Source organism: Cryptotermes secundus, unplaced genomic scaffold, assembly GCF_002891405.2.
Source record: "Cryptotermes secundus unplaced genomic scaffold, Csec_1.0 scaffold1678, whole genome shotgun sequence".
NCBI lineage: Eukaryota > Metazoa > Arthropoda > Insecta > Blattodea > Kalotermitidae > Cryptotermes > Cryptotermes secundus.
This window is the reverse complement of record NW_019742005.1, coordinates 77798-97510: the sequence shown is the minus strand read 5'-3', so window position 1 is coordinate 97510 and position 19713 is coordinate 77798. Positions and strand designations below refer to the sequence as shown.

Below are 19713 nucleotides of genomic sequence, written 5' to 3'. Positions count from 1 at the left end.
AACAATTTATATTTTTAATATAATATTAAAAAAAATCTTACACGCGTGGAATCTGCGACATCACATGATGACGTTTGGCCAGCTGCCCTAACTTTTAACAACATCATATGATGACGTTCGTCCGATAAAGGTTAAAAGTGTCGTATGCTGTATTCAGCTATGTGTCTGTTGCTACAGAATGCCACACATCATTTCAGCTGATTCTTCTATTATTGGTTAGATTCGTTTGTGTTAACTGTTTCTTAAGCATGAATTTATCTTCCTTCTTATTTCCAGGATGTCAGTTATTACTGTTGTTGTGTTGTCTAATTTAAGTGGCATAGACCACAGAGCAGAGTGTACCACATAAATCAGACAACACAACAACAGTAATAATCGACATCCTGGAAATAAGAAAGAAGATAAATTTGTGCTTAAGAAACAGTTAACACAAACAAATCTAACCGATGGTCAAGGCTGAAATTAGCTTAGCTACATGTTTCTGCTGTTAAAGCCATCATCAGGCAAACACATGATTACCATATACACACTATTTTTGTCCATTATTACAATGGTTTTCCTTTTGTCTGCCTACTCTTTTGTAAAAATGTTAAGACTTCAACATTTTAAATATTTTATTCATACATACAATTTGTATATTTGTATTTAATATATCCCCCCAAAGATGCATATTTATGGTTAAAACATGTCAAGGTTTGAATAATATTAAATCAACATAGCAGAATAAATTAGGTGTACTTATTTTGATCAAAATTACCGTTTTTAAACAGCAGACTAACCATTTATACAGCAGGCCAAGTTCTCTTTAAGTTCTGTCCTCAGCTCTTCTTCACTAGCCTGCACATTCTCCAGTAGATCCTGGAATGTATATAACTTAATTCCAGATTGTGCTATATAATCTTCATATTCAGGACCACGATAGAGGCATTCCTCCAACAACTGTCGCACTTTCCGGAGCCTTGGTTTACAAGTCCTAAGTTCATAATACTTATGAAACACTCCTAGTACCTGTTAATGAATGCAACAAATGTATTATCACCTGAAACAGATTCATATGTTTAAGTCTCTATTTTATATGGCAAAAACTATAAGGGGCAGTCAAATGAAAATGGGTCACCATGCATAATTCACACAGCGTGCAAGTTGGTAACACTAGAATTTGCTTATGGTACGAACATCTGGTGGGGACTTGGAAAAGCATAGTGACAATGTGCCCTTGCACACTAGTCATTTGTTTATTGTGCTGAAAGTAAGGTTAGCACTACATGTGGTCGTCCAACATCAGTAATGGAGGCAGGTAAAGAAGAACAGCAAAGTGTAGTGCGCTTTTGACTGCTGAAGGAGTAGGATGACAAGAAATTCATCGTCACATGTCTGTTGTTTACGGCGAACACAGCATGTCACATTCACATGTGCTGGCATGGCATAAGAGATTCTGAGAGGGATGTGTGCCACTCCCAGATGATGCTCGCCCAGGACAGGCTCATCGTGACATCACTCCTTATGTTATTGCTGCATTATATGGTCATATCTGGACAAACCGACAGATCACTGTGGAAGAAATTAGTTTCTTGATGGGAATAAGTCATGGTTCCGTACACGGCATTGTGACAAAACACCTGCTGTACCGCAAAATCTGCGTGCAGTGGGTTCCACATTCACGATGGGCATTCTGAAAATTCAATTTAGGAATGTTTAACATTATAATTCATTGACCCTATGGTGGCACGCGGTAGCATAGTTGGTTTTGGCACTGTGCTACAAGCTGAAAGGTTATGGGTTCAATGCCCGGTTAGGTCACTGGATTTTTCAATTTACCTAATCCTTCTAGTTGCACTATGGCCCTGGGGTCAACTCAGCCTCTAACATAAATGAGCACCAGTATTCCTGGGAGGTAAAGGGCGGCCGGTGCATAAGGCTGACAACCTTACCACCATCTCTGAGTCACATATCTAGAAAATGTGGGAGCCTCGACCTCTCACAAACACATGAGCTTCCACAGCCTGTAACAGGGATAACTTTACCTTTACCATGCCTATGGTGCATTATTTACATGCCATCTGGTACATTAAACTGTTGCCACATCTTCATTGGATCTCAGAATTTTTTCTTTGAAATAAAAATGGGAAAAGATGCATACCACATCTTCCCATATATAATACATATAAAGTAAAGCTATCCCCGTACCAGGCCGTGAAGGCCCATAGGGTTGTGAGACGTTGAGGGTCCCACATTTTCTAGACAATCGGCTCAAAGATGGCGGTAAGGTTGTCAGCCTTATGTGCCAGCCGCGCTTTACTCCCCAGGAAAATTATTTAATTAATTTCTGGTACTCATTTCTGTTAGAGGCTGAGTAAACCCCAGGGCCTAGTGTGGCTGGAAGGATTAGGTCAAACAACAAAAATGTAATATTATTCCAGTACTCAAATTTTAACAATGATGTGTGACTACAGAACTTTGAAAATCTGAATATGAACAATGATGGATTTAGAGGTAACTGTTTCATGACCACCTGCTCATCAAAGAATTGCATTAAATGCCAGAATCTCATTTCTGGGAGGGAAGAGGGATGCACTACCTAACAGCGAAACTGATGTTATGATATAACAGGATCTTCAAATCGTTCATCCTACCTTTCAATTATAGCCTTTACTGAAATGATATGGTATGTGAACTAAATCTTCAAAGCATGGAAATTTGTTTCCTGTCTACATCAATATTAGAAAGTTATAGTCAACATATCATGAGAACTGTGGAGGACAAAAAGAGAATACTAATATGCTACAACTGTTTCAACTTGTCCATTACTTCATATTTTATCTGAGAGTACTAGGTCCCAACACAACTGGCCATGGTATTGTAAAGACATACACAGAAATATATAAATTTGTGATGAGATTCTTCTGAGATCATTTTTAGAAGCTTCCATCAGGTATTAAAATATTTAGTTCTCATAAAAAGAAACTTTTAACTTCCTAACTGTAACTACTAATTACGCAACCTATAGAGCTTAAGAAGTAAGTTTTACAAATTTATGTCTCGCAACATTATCTATCATCCTGTCTTTATCTAAAACACCACCCTGCTTTATCTAAGAACATGTTTTGGAGACCGGATTCTGTCTCCATCTTCAGGTGAAACCTACTCAATTGTGCCTAATCAATAGAGTAAGTGCTTATCTATGAATTGCTATAAAGTTATAAATGACCATTTTCCAATTCTGTTAGACACGAAGTACATTCCCCATTCTAAAAATGCATTACCTGTTTCTCCTCCAACATCCTTCCTGCCTCATCAACATTTTGTGCAGGCCATCTAAGGTCAGGCACGAGAAGTAATGAGTTAGATGTCTCTGCCTCCTTCACATCATATGTTCGATTATGTGTACACAAAACTGCATTCTCACCTCTGGTGCCACGAAATACCAAACTAGAAGACAAAAAATTTTTATAATACATTTGCCACTCACCCACTGCTTCATACTGTCTGTTTCTTGGAGGGTAGCAGGGAATGCATGCATGCGCACACACATAAACATGATCCTACTGATTCTGGGGGAAGGACACGCATAAATAAATTCTTTGAAGTTCTGGCAAGAAATAAGAGATTGCAGCCCTAACATGGGTAGAGCAAGTTTTAAAATGATCTGAATCCTTGAACATTTGTTTACATGTCTTGGATGGATAATATGATCACTGTTATCAGGTAAACCTGGAGTCAAAACTACGGTGGTCCCATTTTCTACTTCATTGCCAATTTGCATCCCATTAGGGAGATCAGCCATCCTGACCAAGGTTTCTCATGATTTCCTTCGGTTTCTCAAGTAAATGGTATAAAGTTGTCCCTGTGCTTAACTAATCAAGTATTACACCACAAATATGGGGGGGTTGGAAGTATAGGTCCTTATTTTCTTGACCTCGGCAGCAGTTGGAAGTGAGTGGACAGTCATGCCCCTACTGCTTTACCCAAAGGGAAAGAGCCCCAACTATCCACTGGATAGGAGGCTGGGGGGGCCCAGAGCTGGTTTGGATGACATGGAGAAGATATAATTCTTGTTGCTACCATATTCGTGTCAGGAGCATCTCATTTTCAAAATGTATAAATGGGAGGATGTGAAATAATTCATTATGCTGCATAACGCTGACATAGAAGGGGATGTGACATATCAGTTTCCTAAATCAGGGCTGTTTCAATGCATCACATTGGCTGGGGCTCATCTTCCAATGTGATATGGTGGCCAAAGCAAGAAAGATGAACATTCTTTATGGTTGCCATCACCTTCAACAGTGTAATATTGATAACAACTGCCTTCTTGCACATGCATCATCAGCAGAAAATTTATAAAAAGAGTTGCAACAATTCCAGGAGCATGGAATTAAATGCAGTATCTGTGGTTGCAGCTACTGAAGTCGAGTATGTGAATTGCAGCCCGCCACATACATTTCTGTTACAATATTATATCTCAGCATCCTGTTGCACTCTACACGATAAATGATACAAATTCCGTCCCAAGTGCAAACAATATATATTATATGTCTTTGATCTTGTTCTCTTCTAATATATATTGTTTGCACTTGGGACGATATTTGTATCATTTAACATTTCTGTTAATTTTGGTCAGTCACTTGCCTCTTTAAGGCTCCTCTCCCTCCCTGTCCCTACCATCATCAGAATTAGAGGGGAGCTACTGAGGTATGGCAAACTGTCATACTCAGCATGAATGCATGCTTCTTCATCTGAACCTAGGTATAACTCCATTTCTATTGCCAAGTTATTGATACAGGGACATTTAAACAGCCCAATCATAGCTAACTATGGGATGAGAATTACTGAGTAGCGACACAAATTGTTGGTTTCTCTCACTCAGCTGAGCCTCAGTTCACAGTAATCCCTCGCTGAATTATTCTTATAGTGCACCTATGGGCAACAAAACCATCAGCTTGCTGTAGATTAAGCATAATTTCTCAGAATTTTCTGTCACATTTGAGTAACATAAAAAAAAGGAAAGTCTCTGTTACAAAGGAAGTGTTTATAGGGGAGGGGGTTGTGCAGAACTTAATCTCTTGTAAGGAAGCCATTTGTTTGAGTTTGTAAAAGGTAAAGTCATCCCTGTGCTTAACTAATTAAGTATTATGTCATGAAGGCAAATGGGGGAGTGGATGTGTAGATCCACATTTTCTTAACCTTGGCACTAGCTGGAGGTTAATGGTCAGGTTCACGCCCCTGCTAGGGTTCCCAGATACCCCGTTTTCCCCGGATTCTTCTGTTTTTTCACCCAAATTTTGTTCCTCAGTTTATTGTTTACCTNCTGCTTTTTTCATTTAAGTCCATTGCGAATTATATTTCATGGGTTAAATATTATCATAAAATTTCTGTAATCCTTGGAAAATTACATTGTTATAGTTTCTTTCGTTATGTTGCATTTCGTGAATGTTGGCAACACTTGAGGTTCTAAACCAAAGCAGAGGTTGTTGGTGATAGTGCATTTTTAATCCGTTCAATCTTCGCTAGAAAGTCAGTGTCAAGTTAGCAAAAATGTTTGAGGGCGAAGAAGATCCATCAAAGACTCCTCCATGGAAGAAGTTGAAATTCCAGGCCAAACATAATCAAACATATCTTAAGAAATGGGAAGATATGTTTTCGTGGGTTAAGCCGGGACCAGATAAGAACCGGGCATTTTGTACATTGTGAAGGAAGGATTTTAGTATTCTGCACAGTGGACAAAGTGACCTGAGGCAACATGCACAATACAAGGGAAATAAAATTAAGGAAAAATGCAATTCTGGAAGTTCAAATAAACTTTCAAAATATTTTGTTAATTTAAACAATAAAGAATATGACAACAGCACCGTGTGCGAACTTGGTTTAGTGTATCATGCTGTGAAACACAACTTAAGTTATTCCAGTCTGGAATGCGGAAATAAACTTGTGTCCCATATTTTCAGCAATTCCGTGATTGCTTCCAAATTTTCATGTGGACGCACTAAAGCGGAAATGATAGTGAAGTACGTTCTTGCTCCTAAAAGTATAAATGACTTTGTGTCTATTTTAAGATGTCCAGAAAATACTTCAAAATTTTTTTCATTGGCTACCGATGCATCACACAGAAGAAATCCAAAAATGTTCCCTGTTTGCATCTGGTACTTCGACCCTTTGAAGGGAGTGCAGAATAAACTTCTAGATTTTGTCGAAAGTGCTGAAGAAACGTCTATGGCAATTACTGGTTTGGTGCTGCAGAGCTTAGAAAAGCACAACTTGGATGTAAATTATGTGTCTTCTTATTGTGCAGACAATGCCAATGTGAACTATGGAAAAACACCTTCCATATATCAGTTGCTGCAAAGTTAAAAACTTAAATTTACTGAAAGCGAATTGCTCTAATCATGTCATACATAACACAATTAAGTTTGCAATTGACAGATTAGATGTTGATGTTGAAAGTGTAGTCTTAAAGATCTATAATCACTTCTCTGTCTCTGCCAAAAGAAGAGAAGAGTTAAAATCATTCTTTGAATTTCTGAATTTGGAGTGGACTGAGCTTTTGAGGCATGTTCCAACTAAGTGGGTGTCATTAACACCAGCCATTTCTCGACTGCTTCAGAACTGGGAAGCAATGAAAGGTTACTTCAATAGTATTCCCAACTGTCCAAAATTATTATCTAACATTTTCATGAAAGATGACCCAGAGGAAGCAGTGTTGCCTGAAATCTACTTTAATTTCTTAAATAATATTGGAAGTCAGCTGGAAATGGTAGATAAAACACTGGAAAGGTCTGACTTAAGTGTACTAGAGACTTACAAACAAATGAAACTTCTCAGTTCTAAAATCCAGCAGAGAAGGAAAGACAACTTTTTTGGTAGCAAAGCAAAAGAACTCATTAATGGATTGTCTATGCCATTACAGAAAAAGGTTACTGAAGACCTGAACAGCTTTTATAGCAATATGCTTCAGTATCTGCAAAAAAGATATGATGTGACAGATGACAATCCCTATGCATCCCTTGCAGCATTTTCTCTACAGGAAGGGATTGAGTTCAAAGATTTTGAAAAAGCCATAGAAGTGTTTCAGCTAAGTGAAAATGTTTGCATTGATGACCTGTACGAGGAGTTCAGCAGCCATCGAGATTACCTCTGCAACAGTGTGAACAGATATGGTGATTATGTAGCAAACTGGCTTACATTTTTTTCTTCAGTACCTGAGCATGATGTACCAAATATTTCCAAAGTGGTAGGATTTTTGTTTAGCATCCCTGGCTCAAATGCTTTTGTGGAGCGAATCTTTTCATTCATGAAAAGTAAGTGGAGTGACACAAGAAACAGATGCTCAACAGATTTAATCAAGGCAGAACTCCAGGTGACAGTGAACTATGAAAGCAAGTCTTGTTCAGAATTTTATAAATTTTCAAAGGGAGATGTTCAATTATTAAAAAGTGCTAAGAGTTCAGTGAAATACAATTAACAGAATCTGATCGACCAGCCCTTGGAAGTTATAAATATGTAGTATTTAGTATTTGTGTGTTCTACAAATGTGTGCTAGGTAATATTTTGTGCATTCTATAAATACGTATGTAATAGGGCTACGTAATATATGTTTTGTTCTATAAATGTGTAGTAGGCCTATATAATACAGATGTGTAGTAGCATTTTGTAAGTTATGTAGTATGTTGATTATGTATATTTTATAGCCTACTAAATGTGAAAAATGTCATTATAAACAAGCAACGAGACATCACTCCTTTTTTTATTTTACAAAATCTGGCAACCCTACCCCCTGCCCCCAGAAAGTGCCCCTAGTACCCATTGGATAGGAGGTTGGGTAAACCCCAGAGCCAGTCTGGATGACTTGGAGAAGAGAAAATTCTTCACCCTACTGGGACACAAACTCCGACCCCTCAGTCTTCCAGCCCAAAGCCAGTCAGTATACCGATTATGCTATCCCATAAGCCTATGAAAACCTGCAGACCATGTTACATGATATACTGATTCCTGACAACTACAGTCACCATCTGGCCACTAGCCATTTACTTTCAGTGATGGCTAAAGTTGTCATTTGGCTTTTAAAACCTAACTGGTCTTGTGGTAATGTTCATGTTCATAAATGTTACTAGGAAATGCTATTTACTGTACCGAACGTTTATTATTCTTAACTGAGGAGATAATTTCCGCAACTGATGAATATTTGTTGAATATGTTGATTGCTTGGGAATCCTTCATTTCAGAATTAATGATTACTGATACTACTTCATTACTAGGTGGTATTTTATCATCTTACCTTTTTAATATATTCCAAACATGTTTTATTTTGAGTTCATTATCTGTTTGTTGTGGTACTGTCACTTTGCTAATTTAGCAGTGACAAGGACCTTCCTTACACTAACCTAATGCCACGGCGGTTAGCCGCCTCTAATAGCATTTAAGGATTATTCGGCCATCCCAAATAAATACCTTTGTCCTCGCTGCAAATTACTGAGCAGAGTTGGGTCCAACTCTAGAAACCTGTATTTTCCTTGGGCTTCGGTCCTTGGTACAAAACTCAATACCTGCGACAGCGGCTGGAGATCACCTTCAAATAATTTTGCATGCTGAATTACGGTCTGCACATCTTCCACTGTTCGGCAATAACTGCAAAAAGAAAAGAAAATCGCTGATGGCAAAAACAGCATACACCAATATTATGAATAGCATTGTTTACATTTCGAAACCAGTACCTGCTAATTCCCGCCATTTATGATTTAACCAGTTTCATTACATCATAACCACTGGCAATCTCTTGTATTTACTGTGGCACGGATCAGCACCAAGTTCTGTGATTCCATCCTCAATAGCGAAGACTGTTACAGGAATGGAACGCATCCAGAATCACTGATCATACGCACACAGTTACTATGTTCTCACATCTGCAAGGAATGACGATTTGATCTGGAAGTTTACTGCGATGCTGTACTTCGATATAGATCCGTGACATTGTACTCTGTGCCCGTGATCCAAATAGAGAACTGCAGTGAATAAACCATTTTCGCGCGGAAAACGACCGTAAGTTGAAGGTTGTTGTATGTGGTGTAGGACGGTGTTTTGAAAAGTGTCAGTGGTTATATAAACCTGTATCTGTCCTGAGGTGTAGCGGTGAAGTGCGAATTATTTTAAAACAACTGTGTTTAATAAATTAATAATTACTGTTTCATAAGAGTTTCTGCATCGTCTATTTCTGAGGATAATGAATGGAGCTCTCGGTTGCGGAAACCGTGTGTAGTGGTGTGAATATCACACCTCCAAAATCTGCGAGGAAAAGGATTTTATTTACAGGGAGCCCTTCGGATGAAAACAGTGATGACACTTTGGGACACATGTCACCTCTGAACTCATCGTCTCCAGATCGTTATAGTTCACCTCCACCCTCTCCACAATGGCTAGTGGAAACACCACCTAGGAAGTGTGTGCTCAACCAGTCGCCTTTGGGCCCAATTCAGAGAAAAACAGAAAGCCCCAAATCTCCAAGGATTTTTTGTTTTGACCTTCATGCATCTTCAGTGCAGAAACTGCCACCAAATAAAACTCAAGGAGACAGTCGAGGACAGGATGAAAGAACAGTGGAACCAGTCACTGCTATGGAACTAGTAGAAGAAAGCCCTATAAAGGGTCCATCGAACATGGGTCTTATGACACCTTTCAGATGCCTTGCAGATAAAGAAAACGAAGATGAAGAAACCCCAAAACTAAAATCACGAAAACTAGTAATTGGAGAAAGTCCAGACATTTTTTCAGCAGCTGCACCAATAAAAATGCTTCAGAAAGGTAAACCGGATAATGAGGCAGGCACAGTGCTGAAATCTTCCCATGCCTCCACAGATGTTTGTAAATTGAGTTCACTGCCAACTTCTTTCTTTTACCATACTACTCGTGCTAGAGCAGCATTATTTACTGAACCTTTCTTCAAGTCCAAGAATACTGTCTCCTCAGTTCTCAACAGCAAGAAATGTAAGCGATCAGTAAGTGCTGAGACTCATTCACGTATATGTTTCTCTTTATCCAGATCAAGAAATAAAGTAGTAAAACGCTATAAACATGGTGAAATTAATGCTGGTGTTCACCATGGCATTAAGAAATATAGAAAGAAGTTGTTGTACAAATATCCAGTTGACTCTGCACAACCTAAGATTAGACCAGAAGACAGAATAGACTCATATTTAAACAAATTTGAGGAATCCAATAAAGGCACAAAAAATTCCGATAAAGGAAGAGATGCTCATTTTATTCCCAGTCATAGTATACAAGCACATCCAGCTGATAACAGCCTGAAGAGTTCAGGTGTTCCTTTGGCATCTGACAGGATGGAACCGATACCTCCATCAAGCCCTGTGCTGGATCCATCCAAAAAGTTTTTCAAAACTCAACGCACCTTGAAAATCAACTCAAATGCAACAGTCACTGTTGACAAGAATATCAAGTTAGTATCCTTTGCAGTTTTAATCGTACTTTATTTATTAACTGAATTTGGCAGCGTTTGAAAAATGTACTGCTCTACCTATCACATTATGGCTTACAATATTACAATACAGAAAGTATGGTGTGAGATTTCATGACTGTTGCCAGTTAGCATGACATTTCAACTGATTGCACATTCTGGAAGGAAGGTGGGGTGGTATTTTGTTGGTGTGGTTCAGTAATTTCGTTTCACATTTGTATGTGTTTTTAATATAGTTATACTGAATTCTAGTTTTCTAATGTCCTTTAATTTTTCTTTTCTCTAGTCTTTGTTCATTCCACTGAACATTTCTAGCTCTGAATCTTCACATCAGATGAGAGTGAAATCAAATGTTCATGCTTGGTTGATGTACTTCGTATTCCAACCATACAGTTATGTTAGCATGACAATAAAAGAATGCCAGAATATAAAATAAAAGTATGCATTATATTTGCACTTTCAATACTGTTACAATAAATTTGCACTTTCACATTATAGTTGAGTAAATTGACACAGATTTTTCCCCTTCTTGTCTATATGGCAGCTATCTCCTGCTCCCAACAATTGTGACTGTCTCCATACAGGTGGAGAGGGAACCAGATGGGCTGTCTTTATTCACATTATCTGTCCCATTCATTTACTGTACTGTGGTTGATGTATGTGGTTTGGGGTTGACATGTACAAGTATATCGTTCAGTTCTTGAAGGAAAGTAAATAGATGGATAATTATCACGCTTCTATAGTTTAAACTAATTATATCATAGTTACAGTCTAAAAGATATCACACAGCATACTACTAGAGACAAGAGTAAAACAAAACGTGTTGATTGATATTTTACAAACCATTGTAAGGAGGAATATAGATGAATGATTGAATGTAGTAATAGTAGCAGTGGTGGCGGTAGTATTATGTATTTTGTATTAACTATTCATGAAGAGGGTAATTCATTGATGCTTAAGTATGATGTTCAACAGGAATGACACTTTCCTTTCTCTGATTAAATATTTTTTCCCATGTGGTGGGGTGAGACTGAGTCCACTTGGTATCTCAGCCACTAATTGGCCTGTTGTACCAGCCCTGGATGATAGATGAATATGGAGCATTTGGTGGGATAAGAATTGGCAGGGGAAATGGAAACACTTAGAGGAAACCTGCCCCAATGCCTCTCTCTCCACCACAATTCCCACATGACTTGACCTGGGATCGAACCCAGGCCACTACAGAAGGAAGCCAGTGACTAACTGCCTGAGCTATAGCATGGCCATATTCTCTGATTAAAATTATGCTTGAATGATGCTCTGAGCATCAGAATTCTACCTGTATAATGATAGATTCAAAGTTTTTGATCTATATCTGTATTGGAAGAAAAGGCCAGCCAAAGGAAAGCAAAAGTTATTTTTTCCCCAGAACTCCCAGTGTTTATATAAAAAATCACCAGATATTATTTTATTGCTAGCCTGTGTGTGGTGGGGAAAGGATAGGGTAGTTGGGGCAAGGTACCTTACTTGTTAATAGCGTGTAAACTGATATAATTTCCTCATTCCTGAACTTCCAAGTTTAAAGTAACGTTCCTTTCAATTATTATATTTGGTTCTTACTATAATTATAATAGTTTTTCTTCTTGTTGATGGCAGGTTGAAGGTCAGTAATGGTAAATTCTTCCTCAGTAAGCCCAATGCAAAATCGAGGTCATGCAAATTTCCAAAAAAGGATTTATTGGAGTCTTGCCAGAATAGGAAGGAATTTGCTGAGAACAGCATTGCTGAAGTAGTGCAAGAAAGAGTCCATGACAATGTTGAAATCCTGCTGAAGAACTTGGAAGAGATTTCAGAGAAGGACACTCTGCCAGCTGTAAGAGACATACCGAGCCCTGACCATCACATTTCCTCAATCACTGCTTCAGCTTCATCATTGGCCATAGATGATGGCCCACAACCTAAAGAACCACGTACATCTCAGACTTTCTCTTGTCCATCATATGGTAATGCTTTTGAAGCTGGTGTAGAAGATAACTCTGAAAACTTGCAAGAAAATCAGACCAAATTTTTGTTTGTAAATACCCAAGAAGATGATAAACCCAGTGCAGAAGGAGGGGATGGTAATAAATATTTTCCTATTTTCACCAAAAGCCCATCCAATAGGAAAATTGCAGAGTAAGTAGTCGATTTGAAAACTCATAGAATATGAAATAAATTTGTACACATAAATACACATATGCAGATACGGGTTGTAACTCATAAAGGTCTGGCACAAGTATAAGGGTGAATTTTACACTTCAGGACACTGAAGGCGTACATATGAACATGAATCCATAACAACCTCATTTCTGACATACAGCTCTGATTTCCAGGCTACTGGCCCAGCTGATGTTTGAGCATGAGAACTTTCTGCCAATGGCTTTTCTTGCATTGTGTTGTTAACCCTTCAGTTATTCAAAGCAATCTTCCCCAGTGGTGGCATAATCACCAGTGGTGGTTTTCATAACAGTCACTTGATGGCAGAAAAAAATCCTCATGCTATCCTTAAATCTAGATGTTAGCAGTTCAGCATTAATGTGTGGTCAGGCATTATTGGTAATTTGTTTTCCAGGCTGTCACATTTTGCCACAGAATCTAACAGGAGGCAGCTGCTGGCACTTCTTAGCAATGTATGTGTCTATCTTATTCCATTAGTGACTGGAGAACATGTTTGTTCATGTTAGTACTTCAGCATGATTCAGTCTAACAGCTTGCAAATTTTTGGACAACATGTACCCTGCCTAAATCATAGCTGTACCTTCTGGCTGAAATAAGTGAAAGAATTTTATGTTAATCAAAAACACTTTTATTCATTGCTACTTCCCTTGTAGGTATTCACTCACATTCCCTCGCAGTGGATAATGTCCGTGCATTTTCCTGTTTGGTCTCTAGAGATTGCGGTTTGAGATCAGAATAATTTTGGTGACTTGGCAGTTTATGCCTTTGTAAGACAGTTGAAACTGTTTAGGGATTGATAGTGGAAACTAGTATTGTAACACCAGAATGCAAGTACAGTTTTGATAATGGTGAGAAGGTAACATTAAGCCAGCAGTACACAGTCTGTATAAACTGTCACTTAATGATACTTTTGGAATGTATATATTCCTGTGTGTGATTAAATCACACAGAAGTGCTCTTCTGTATGATTCGGGGGAAAGGGGGGTGGGTCAGGAACATCAGGAACATTTGTGTTAGTGGTGCAGAATTTTTGTGATGTAATACCAGGAGTTACCTTATTTATTCACATAATTTATGCACCTTTTCAGACAAGACACTTTGGAAATAAATCACTGTTTTTGCTCTGGATAAATTTTGACCAAGGCATAACTTTGCAAAACAAATTGTCACGTGTTGTGTGTATGTCACAGGATAAATAACTTCACGCCGTTCTGGATCTAGCAAATTTATTCCACTCGCTCTTACGTTCATACAATTCACAATTACACAGTTACTGCCCTCGGCAGTATCACATTTACTTCTCCTGCTTTAGTCACTGCCATGCACTCGATACAACCCAACTCAGCAACTGCTAGATTGAAGCTGGCTTGACGACTTCACGATCCACACTGTGTCACACCTGATCACACACACTGTTCACATACTGCTCATCTAGCTTTTTATACCGTTCCCTGTTGCCTCATGTTACCAGCGGTGGCCCCTTGTTACGTCACTGCAGAAGAAGGGGACGGAGTGTTGACTGGCCTGTTACCGTAGCAGCGGCAGTTACTCTGATGTTACATCACCGGGGCAATGGTTGCCTGACACAGTTGCTCTTGTGTTACGTCACTGCAGGGGAGGGGATGTTTACCAAGTTTTGTGCCGTCCACGTCACATTGCTCCGTTCTAAAGGTTGTTCATCCCAAACAGCCTAATGTTACATCTCTGTTCTTTTTTTTCTGGTGTTCATCTTTGGGGTGCTACCTCCACTCCCCTTCTTCAAAGGTGCTTGTCCCAAACACTTCCATGGTCCAGTGTTCATTGATCCGTTGTATCACATTCATCCCTCACTTTCATTCTCTCCTCATTCACTCTGGGGAGGCCGGTGTTTCTACATTACCAGTTCCTCCTCTGCTTGCAGTCTCTTTTTTCCCATTTTGGAGGGGTCTACCCCTCCACAAGGTACATTTTCCTATTTTTCGTAACCTGTTGGAAGTACTGACTACTTGTTTTGCGATCTTTCCTCTGAAAATCTCATTGAGGGTCTTCTTGCTTGTTTCTCCACTTTCCAGGTGCGATCGCTGTTCTGATCCACAGCCTTCGATATAGTTCACAATTTCCCTCTTCTTTCTCATGTACAGTGGCCGCTTGCTGCCTCGGTCCTTTGTTCCTCTTTTCCCTTCATGGTGCGTCCGTACATTTTTCCTGAGCAGCCCTACTCTCTGGGTTGCTCGCTCAGTCACGGCCATGGTGCAGTTTCTCCCAACAACGTTCTCCTTCTGCCATGCCACTTTTGCACGGTGGGTTGTTCCTCTGCGGGTGATGGCCAATTTCTTCTGGGATCCACACTTTTCCCGTGTCTTATCCTTCGGTTCCTGGCAGCAGCGCTTTTCGGCCAGTTGTTGGTCCCTACACCATTTCTTCTTCGGTTCTTCGAATAGCATTACTGTGGCGTCTTCTACGGGACCTCTCGTTGTTCTGCCACCTCAGGTTTCCTGTCCAGTGAGGTCAGCTCTTCTTCTAGACATGCCTCCATCTCTTGGCAGGCCATCGTCTCTTCTTCTAGATGCGCCTCCGTCTTTTCTCGGCAGGCCATCGTCTCCATGTCTCTTTCTGGTTTGGTTTCGGCAACCATCTCCTTGTGGCTGGTGTCCATCTTTTCTAGCCTGGCGGCCATCATTTTCATCGTTTCTTTTAGGTTTCTTCGATCGGCCTTCCTCTCTTCCTGCTCGATATCCCTATTGGCCTCCATTCTGTCTTGATAGGTTCTGAACATTTCTTGCGTCTGCACTTGGTCGGCATCTGCTTTTACTTGGTTGGCCTTAGTCTCTTCCTTGTGGGTCTTTCTAATGGCGTCCATTTTCGCCACAAGGCGTTCGAACAATTTTTTCCATCTCCATTTACTTCTCCTGCTTTAGTCACTGCCATGCGCTCAGTACAACCCAACTTGGCGACTGCTAGATTGAAACTGGCTTGGCGACATCACAATCCACACTGTGTCACCCCTGATCACACACTCTGCTCACATACTGTTCAGCCAGCTTTTTATACTGTTCCCTGTTGCCTCGTGTTACCAGCGGTGTCCCCTTGTTACGTCACAGTGAGAAGTGCTGTTACGTCACCGCAGCAATGGTTGCGTGACGTAGTTGCTCTTCTGTTACATCACCGCGGTGGAGGGGATGTTTACCGAGCGTTGCACCGTCCACGTCACAATATGATTAACATTAAATGGATTATGACAACACAGTATCCATGCTGTGTCACCACATTGCACTCAACTTTAATGATATTTTATGCAAAAATTATGCATCAGTCAGTTTTTGTCCAGGGACATTTTTGTCTCAGCATTTTGAGGAATCAGGTGGTGGAGTAAACAGGCACAAATATCCATGTCATGGTGCCACGTAGGATTGAGTAGTAATTGCTTTTTCGATGAAAGTTTTTTTAAGGGTCATTTTCATCTCAGTGTTCAGCAAGGAATTGTGTGGTGGAGTACGTGGATGCAACTATCCATACCATGCTGTCTTACTGCATTCATCCATAATTGTATCAGTCTAAAGTGAAAAATTTACTCTAAAGAGAAATACAGTAAAACTTGGTTATAGCAACATCGGTTTCTGCGACACCTTGTCTATTCCGTCAAATATTCAATGGTACGAACTAATTCCTCATAAAGCAACTGTTTTTATACCTTGCTTAGTACGACATGCACAAATGCATCAACCTCGTATGTAACGTCATTTTCATTCCTGAATTTCTCTGATATCGTGGAAAAGTTCGATGTGTCTGCCCACCCTCACTTTCTCTACTTGCTGACGTGACTGTCCTGGAAGAATACGACCGCGGGCTGCAAGAGGAGCGTGGGTTTTATGCAAAAACAAGGGTGTGGGGTGGGACTGCGTGAATAGTGCAAGAGGACGCGGCAGGTTGTTAACTGCATTCCTTTCCTAGAATCTCGTCTAACAGGACCTCACATTGTCTACTTACCCTATAGTGTTCCTGCCTAAACCCAGAGAAGTGCAGTAGTGAAAACATGGCAATGAAAAGGAAAGTTTTAAGCATTGAAGAGAAAGTTAAAGTGATTCGTGAAAGAGAAAATGGAAGGAAAAAAGCTGATGTATGCCGCGAATTTGGTTTGGTGAATTCTACAGTACAATCGATATGGAGAATCCATATTAATTCTACGTTAATGTTACATTAGTCTGTACTTAACTACGTATTTCACTAAAAAATGCAACATTTTAACTCTGTTTTTGGTAGATTTTTACGTGACTAACATAAGGCTACTGTGGAAGTGTCCATTTCGGTTACAACGAACGACACTATTTTTAGGTCCCTTTGATGACGTTATAACCAAGTTCTACTGTATTAGTATATTTTATGCACCACAAATTTTAGGCATTTTTGGAGTAAAGAAGTCCATAAGTTTTGTAAGTACAGTAGTTATACGTACGTAAGTCAATAAGTAAGTTACAAACGGATATAGAACTTAAACAAATAAGAGTACTGATTTGAAAAATTGTTTTATTTCTCAACATAATCTCCCTGTACATTGAGGCACTTGTCCCATCATTTCACAAGCCCCTAAAAACCAGCAGCATAAGATTCTTTGGGCTTCTGTCAGAGCCAGGCAGTGACTTCCCTTTCTACAGCTTCATCGTCAGGAAAATGGAAGTCACTTGGAGCAAGGTTGGGGCTATATGGAGGATGCTTGAGGACTTCTCACTTGAAATTTCGCAGCATCTCATTTGTCTTCTTGGCAGTATGGGGACGCGCATTGTCATGCAAGAGCAACACACCTTTGGCCAGAAGTCCTGGTCGCTTCCGTTGAATGGTCTTACAAAGTTTCCTGAGGATGTTACAGTAGGAGTCTGCATTTGCAGCATTTGTTTGGCCCTCTTAAACATCATCTTTCGGCTGAACATTTTCCTGATGAAGCTGTAGAAAGGAAGTCACCACCTGGTTCTGACAGGAGCCCAAAGAATTTTATGCTGCTGGTTATCGGGGGCTTGTGAAACAATGGGGCAAGTGCCTCAATGTACAGGGAGATTGTGTTGAGAAATAAAAGCATTTTTCAAATCAGTACTCTTATTTGTGTAAGTTCTATATCCATTTGTAACCTACTTATTGACTTACCCTCGTATAACATAAAGGGTACTGGAATTCCTGATTATGTTATATAATGTAGAAAATGAAATTTCTCATGTTTGGTTTTCACATGTATGCACCTTCTTCATATGTCCTCAAATATTCGTTTTTCTCTTTTATTTTATTCTTAGAAACCTTATGCTTCTTAGGCGATGGTACCCATAATTCACACACCAGAATGAGACAAATAGCATTCAGTGGAACTGCACACAGCAAATTATGTAGAGCAGTGAGCGTGACATCCAAACGTGTGTTTTAAACACATGAAACACATTTTTAAAGTTGTTTCTTCTACAATATCAATACTATATTTAGTACTTTTTGTTTACACAACAAATATTATCCTTTTGGGAGATTTATTAATGTTTTTTTTTTTTGCTTAGTGTGACCAATGTGAAGAGAGTGCGTGCAAACAAGCGACCATGGAGGTCAATTGGAGATAACCAGTACATCATTGATGCAGGTCAGAAGAAGTTTGGTGCAACACAGTGCAAAGAATGTTGCATTGTATACCAAATTGGAGATCCAGATGATGAGATGTCGCATCAGAAGTACCACAACAGTGGCCATGACCTGAAGTACACTGTATGTAGTTAGATGTTTTAAGATTTTGGAAGATTAGTATATAGACTATATCTGTGTGTCTAGAATATGTTTGCTTTGTTGCTCCTTTCCTTTATTATCATACTATATTGCCTGTAATATTAACATATTAGAAGTATTCTTCTTTCCATCTGTGATGATAAACCAGCACTCCCATTATAAAGGAGTAGCCTGATTTCTTTATTTTGAAAAAATAAAAGGGGCCTTGTGAGTTCACTTTGCTGACTGTCTATATATCCCCCTACCCCACAGTTTTTTTTAGTGTTATGAGATCACCTTGCTCTCTGTGTATCCCCTCTTAATTTTTTTGTTTTATGTGCAATCCATGTCATATTAAAGGAAAGTGGCTATTCTTCCCAGAACTTCCTGTATCCATTTCTTCCCACTGACTTTGAGTGGGTTCCTTTCTTTACCTGCACTCCATGGGTCTCTTCACCACCCTCGTAACTTGCCTATATAATGAACCCCTTCCTGAACTTGCACACTTCAACCCTGAAGAGGGAGGCAGCTTGTTCCTCTGAAACATAGGTATCTGCATACAAGAATAAGCAGTGTCTCAAACCAGAAGACCATGGTCTTAACAGTCATTGCTGTGGAAATCTCCAACAACAAAATTAATTAAAAGTGAGTGAAGTAAGGGACTACTTTTCTTCTTTCCTTTTGCAATGTAATAATATTTTGTGTCTCTCTAAATTAATCTAAATACGTGTATTATATTGCGGCATGTAGATCCATTGCTAGGCAACAGCCACGAAACAAGCAATTACACCCGTCCCCACACACTTTACTTCACGCGGTGTATGCCTCGACTAAATTCAGTGGAATGAGTCTTATATCCCAGGGGTACACGGGTGTTGGCTCGCTTACGTCGTTTTTTTTTTTGGATGCGGGCTCGAATGGTTAACCCCCTAGCACATGTTCCACAGGAACACCCTCACTACCTGGCTTCTACTCACTGACTCCTCGGCTTCCACTCACTAACTCCCTCCTTACCCACGCTGCTGCTTCCAGAAACCCTGGTCTTGGCCATCTCGAACTTTCCACTGGGAGGGCTTCATGACCAAATGCACGGACCCCTTCCGGTCTGCAAACCTTGTAGAAGTTTCTCGAAGCTTTGATCCACAGGTCCTCCACCCCCACAGGCACGGACGAAAGAAGGTATACCTACTCCCCCTTGAATGCAATGGACTCACCAACTTCCCTTCTGTCCCTCGCAACAAAAGGCCAGTTCAGAGGACCATGATCCCTCCGGGGCATCTCATTTCTACAGCTAAACTTAACTGTTACTTACAAACAAATAAGACTTTCCGTGAAGGATGCGTACG

General features: G+C 39.7%; 2 protein-coding genes across 6 annotated transcripts in view; one reads left to right on the top strand and one right to left on the bottom strand.

The window, feature by feature from the left end:
• LOC111872998 (sister chromatid cohesion protein DCC1) overlaps positions 1 to 8764 on the bottom strand; it is a 43265-nt gene extending 34501 nt beyond the window's left edge. For 3 of the 4 annotated variants that reach the window (XM_023867348.2, XM_023867347.2, XM_023867350.2), the window contains exons 1-4: positions 8709 to 8764; positions 8446 to 8622; positions 3264 to 3429; positions 780 to 1008 (exon numbers count right to left, since the gene is read on the bottom strand). In XM_023867348.2, coding sequence (XP_023723116.1) covers positions 780 to 1008; positions 3264 to 3429; positions 8446 to 8622; positions 8709 to 8725 — 589 coding nt within the window. In that variant the 5' untranslated portion in view covers positions 8726 to 8764. The remainder of the gene's footprint in view (positions 1 to 779; positions 1009 to 3263; positions 3430 to 8445; positions 8623 to 8708) is intronic. The other variant, XM_023867349.2, reaches the window with a different exon arrangement.
• A 244-nt stretch (positions 8765 to 9008) lies between these two features.
• LOC111872994 (N-acetyltransferase ESCO2) overlaps positions 9009 to 19713 on the top strand; it is a 23610-nt gene continuing 12905 nt past the window's right edge. For both annotated transcript variants that reach the window (XM_023867342.2, XM_023867341.2), the window contains exons 1-3: positions 9009 to 10444; positions 12098 to 12616; positions 18169 to 18370. In XM_023867342.2, the coding sequence (XP_023723110.1) occupies positions 9219 to 10444; positions 12098 to 12616; positions 18169 to 18370 (1947 nt within the window). In that variant the 5' untranslated portion in view covers positions 9009 to 9218. The remainder of the gene's footprint in view (positions 10445 to 12097; positions 12617 to 18168; positions 18371 to 19713) is intronic.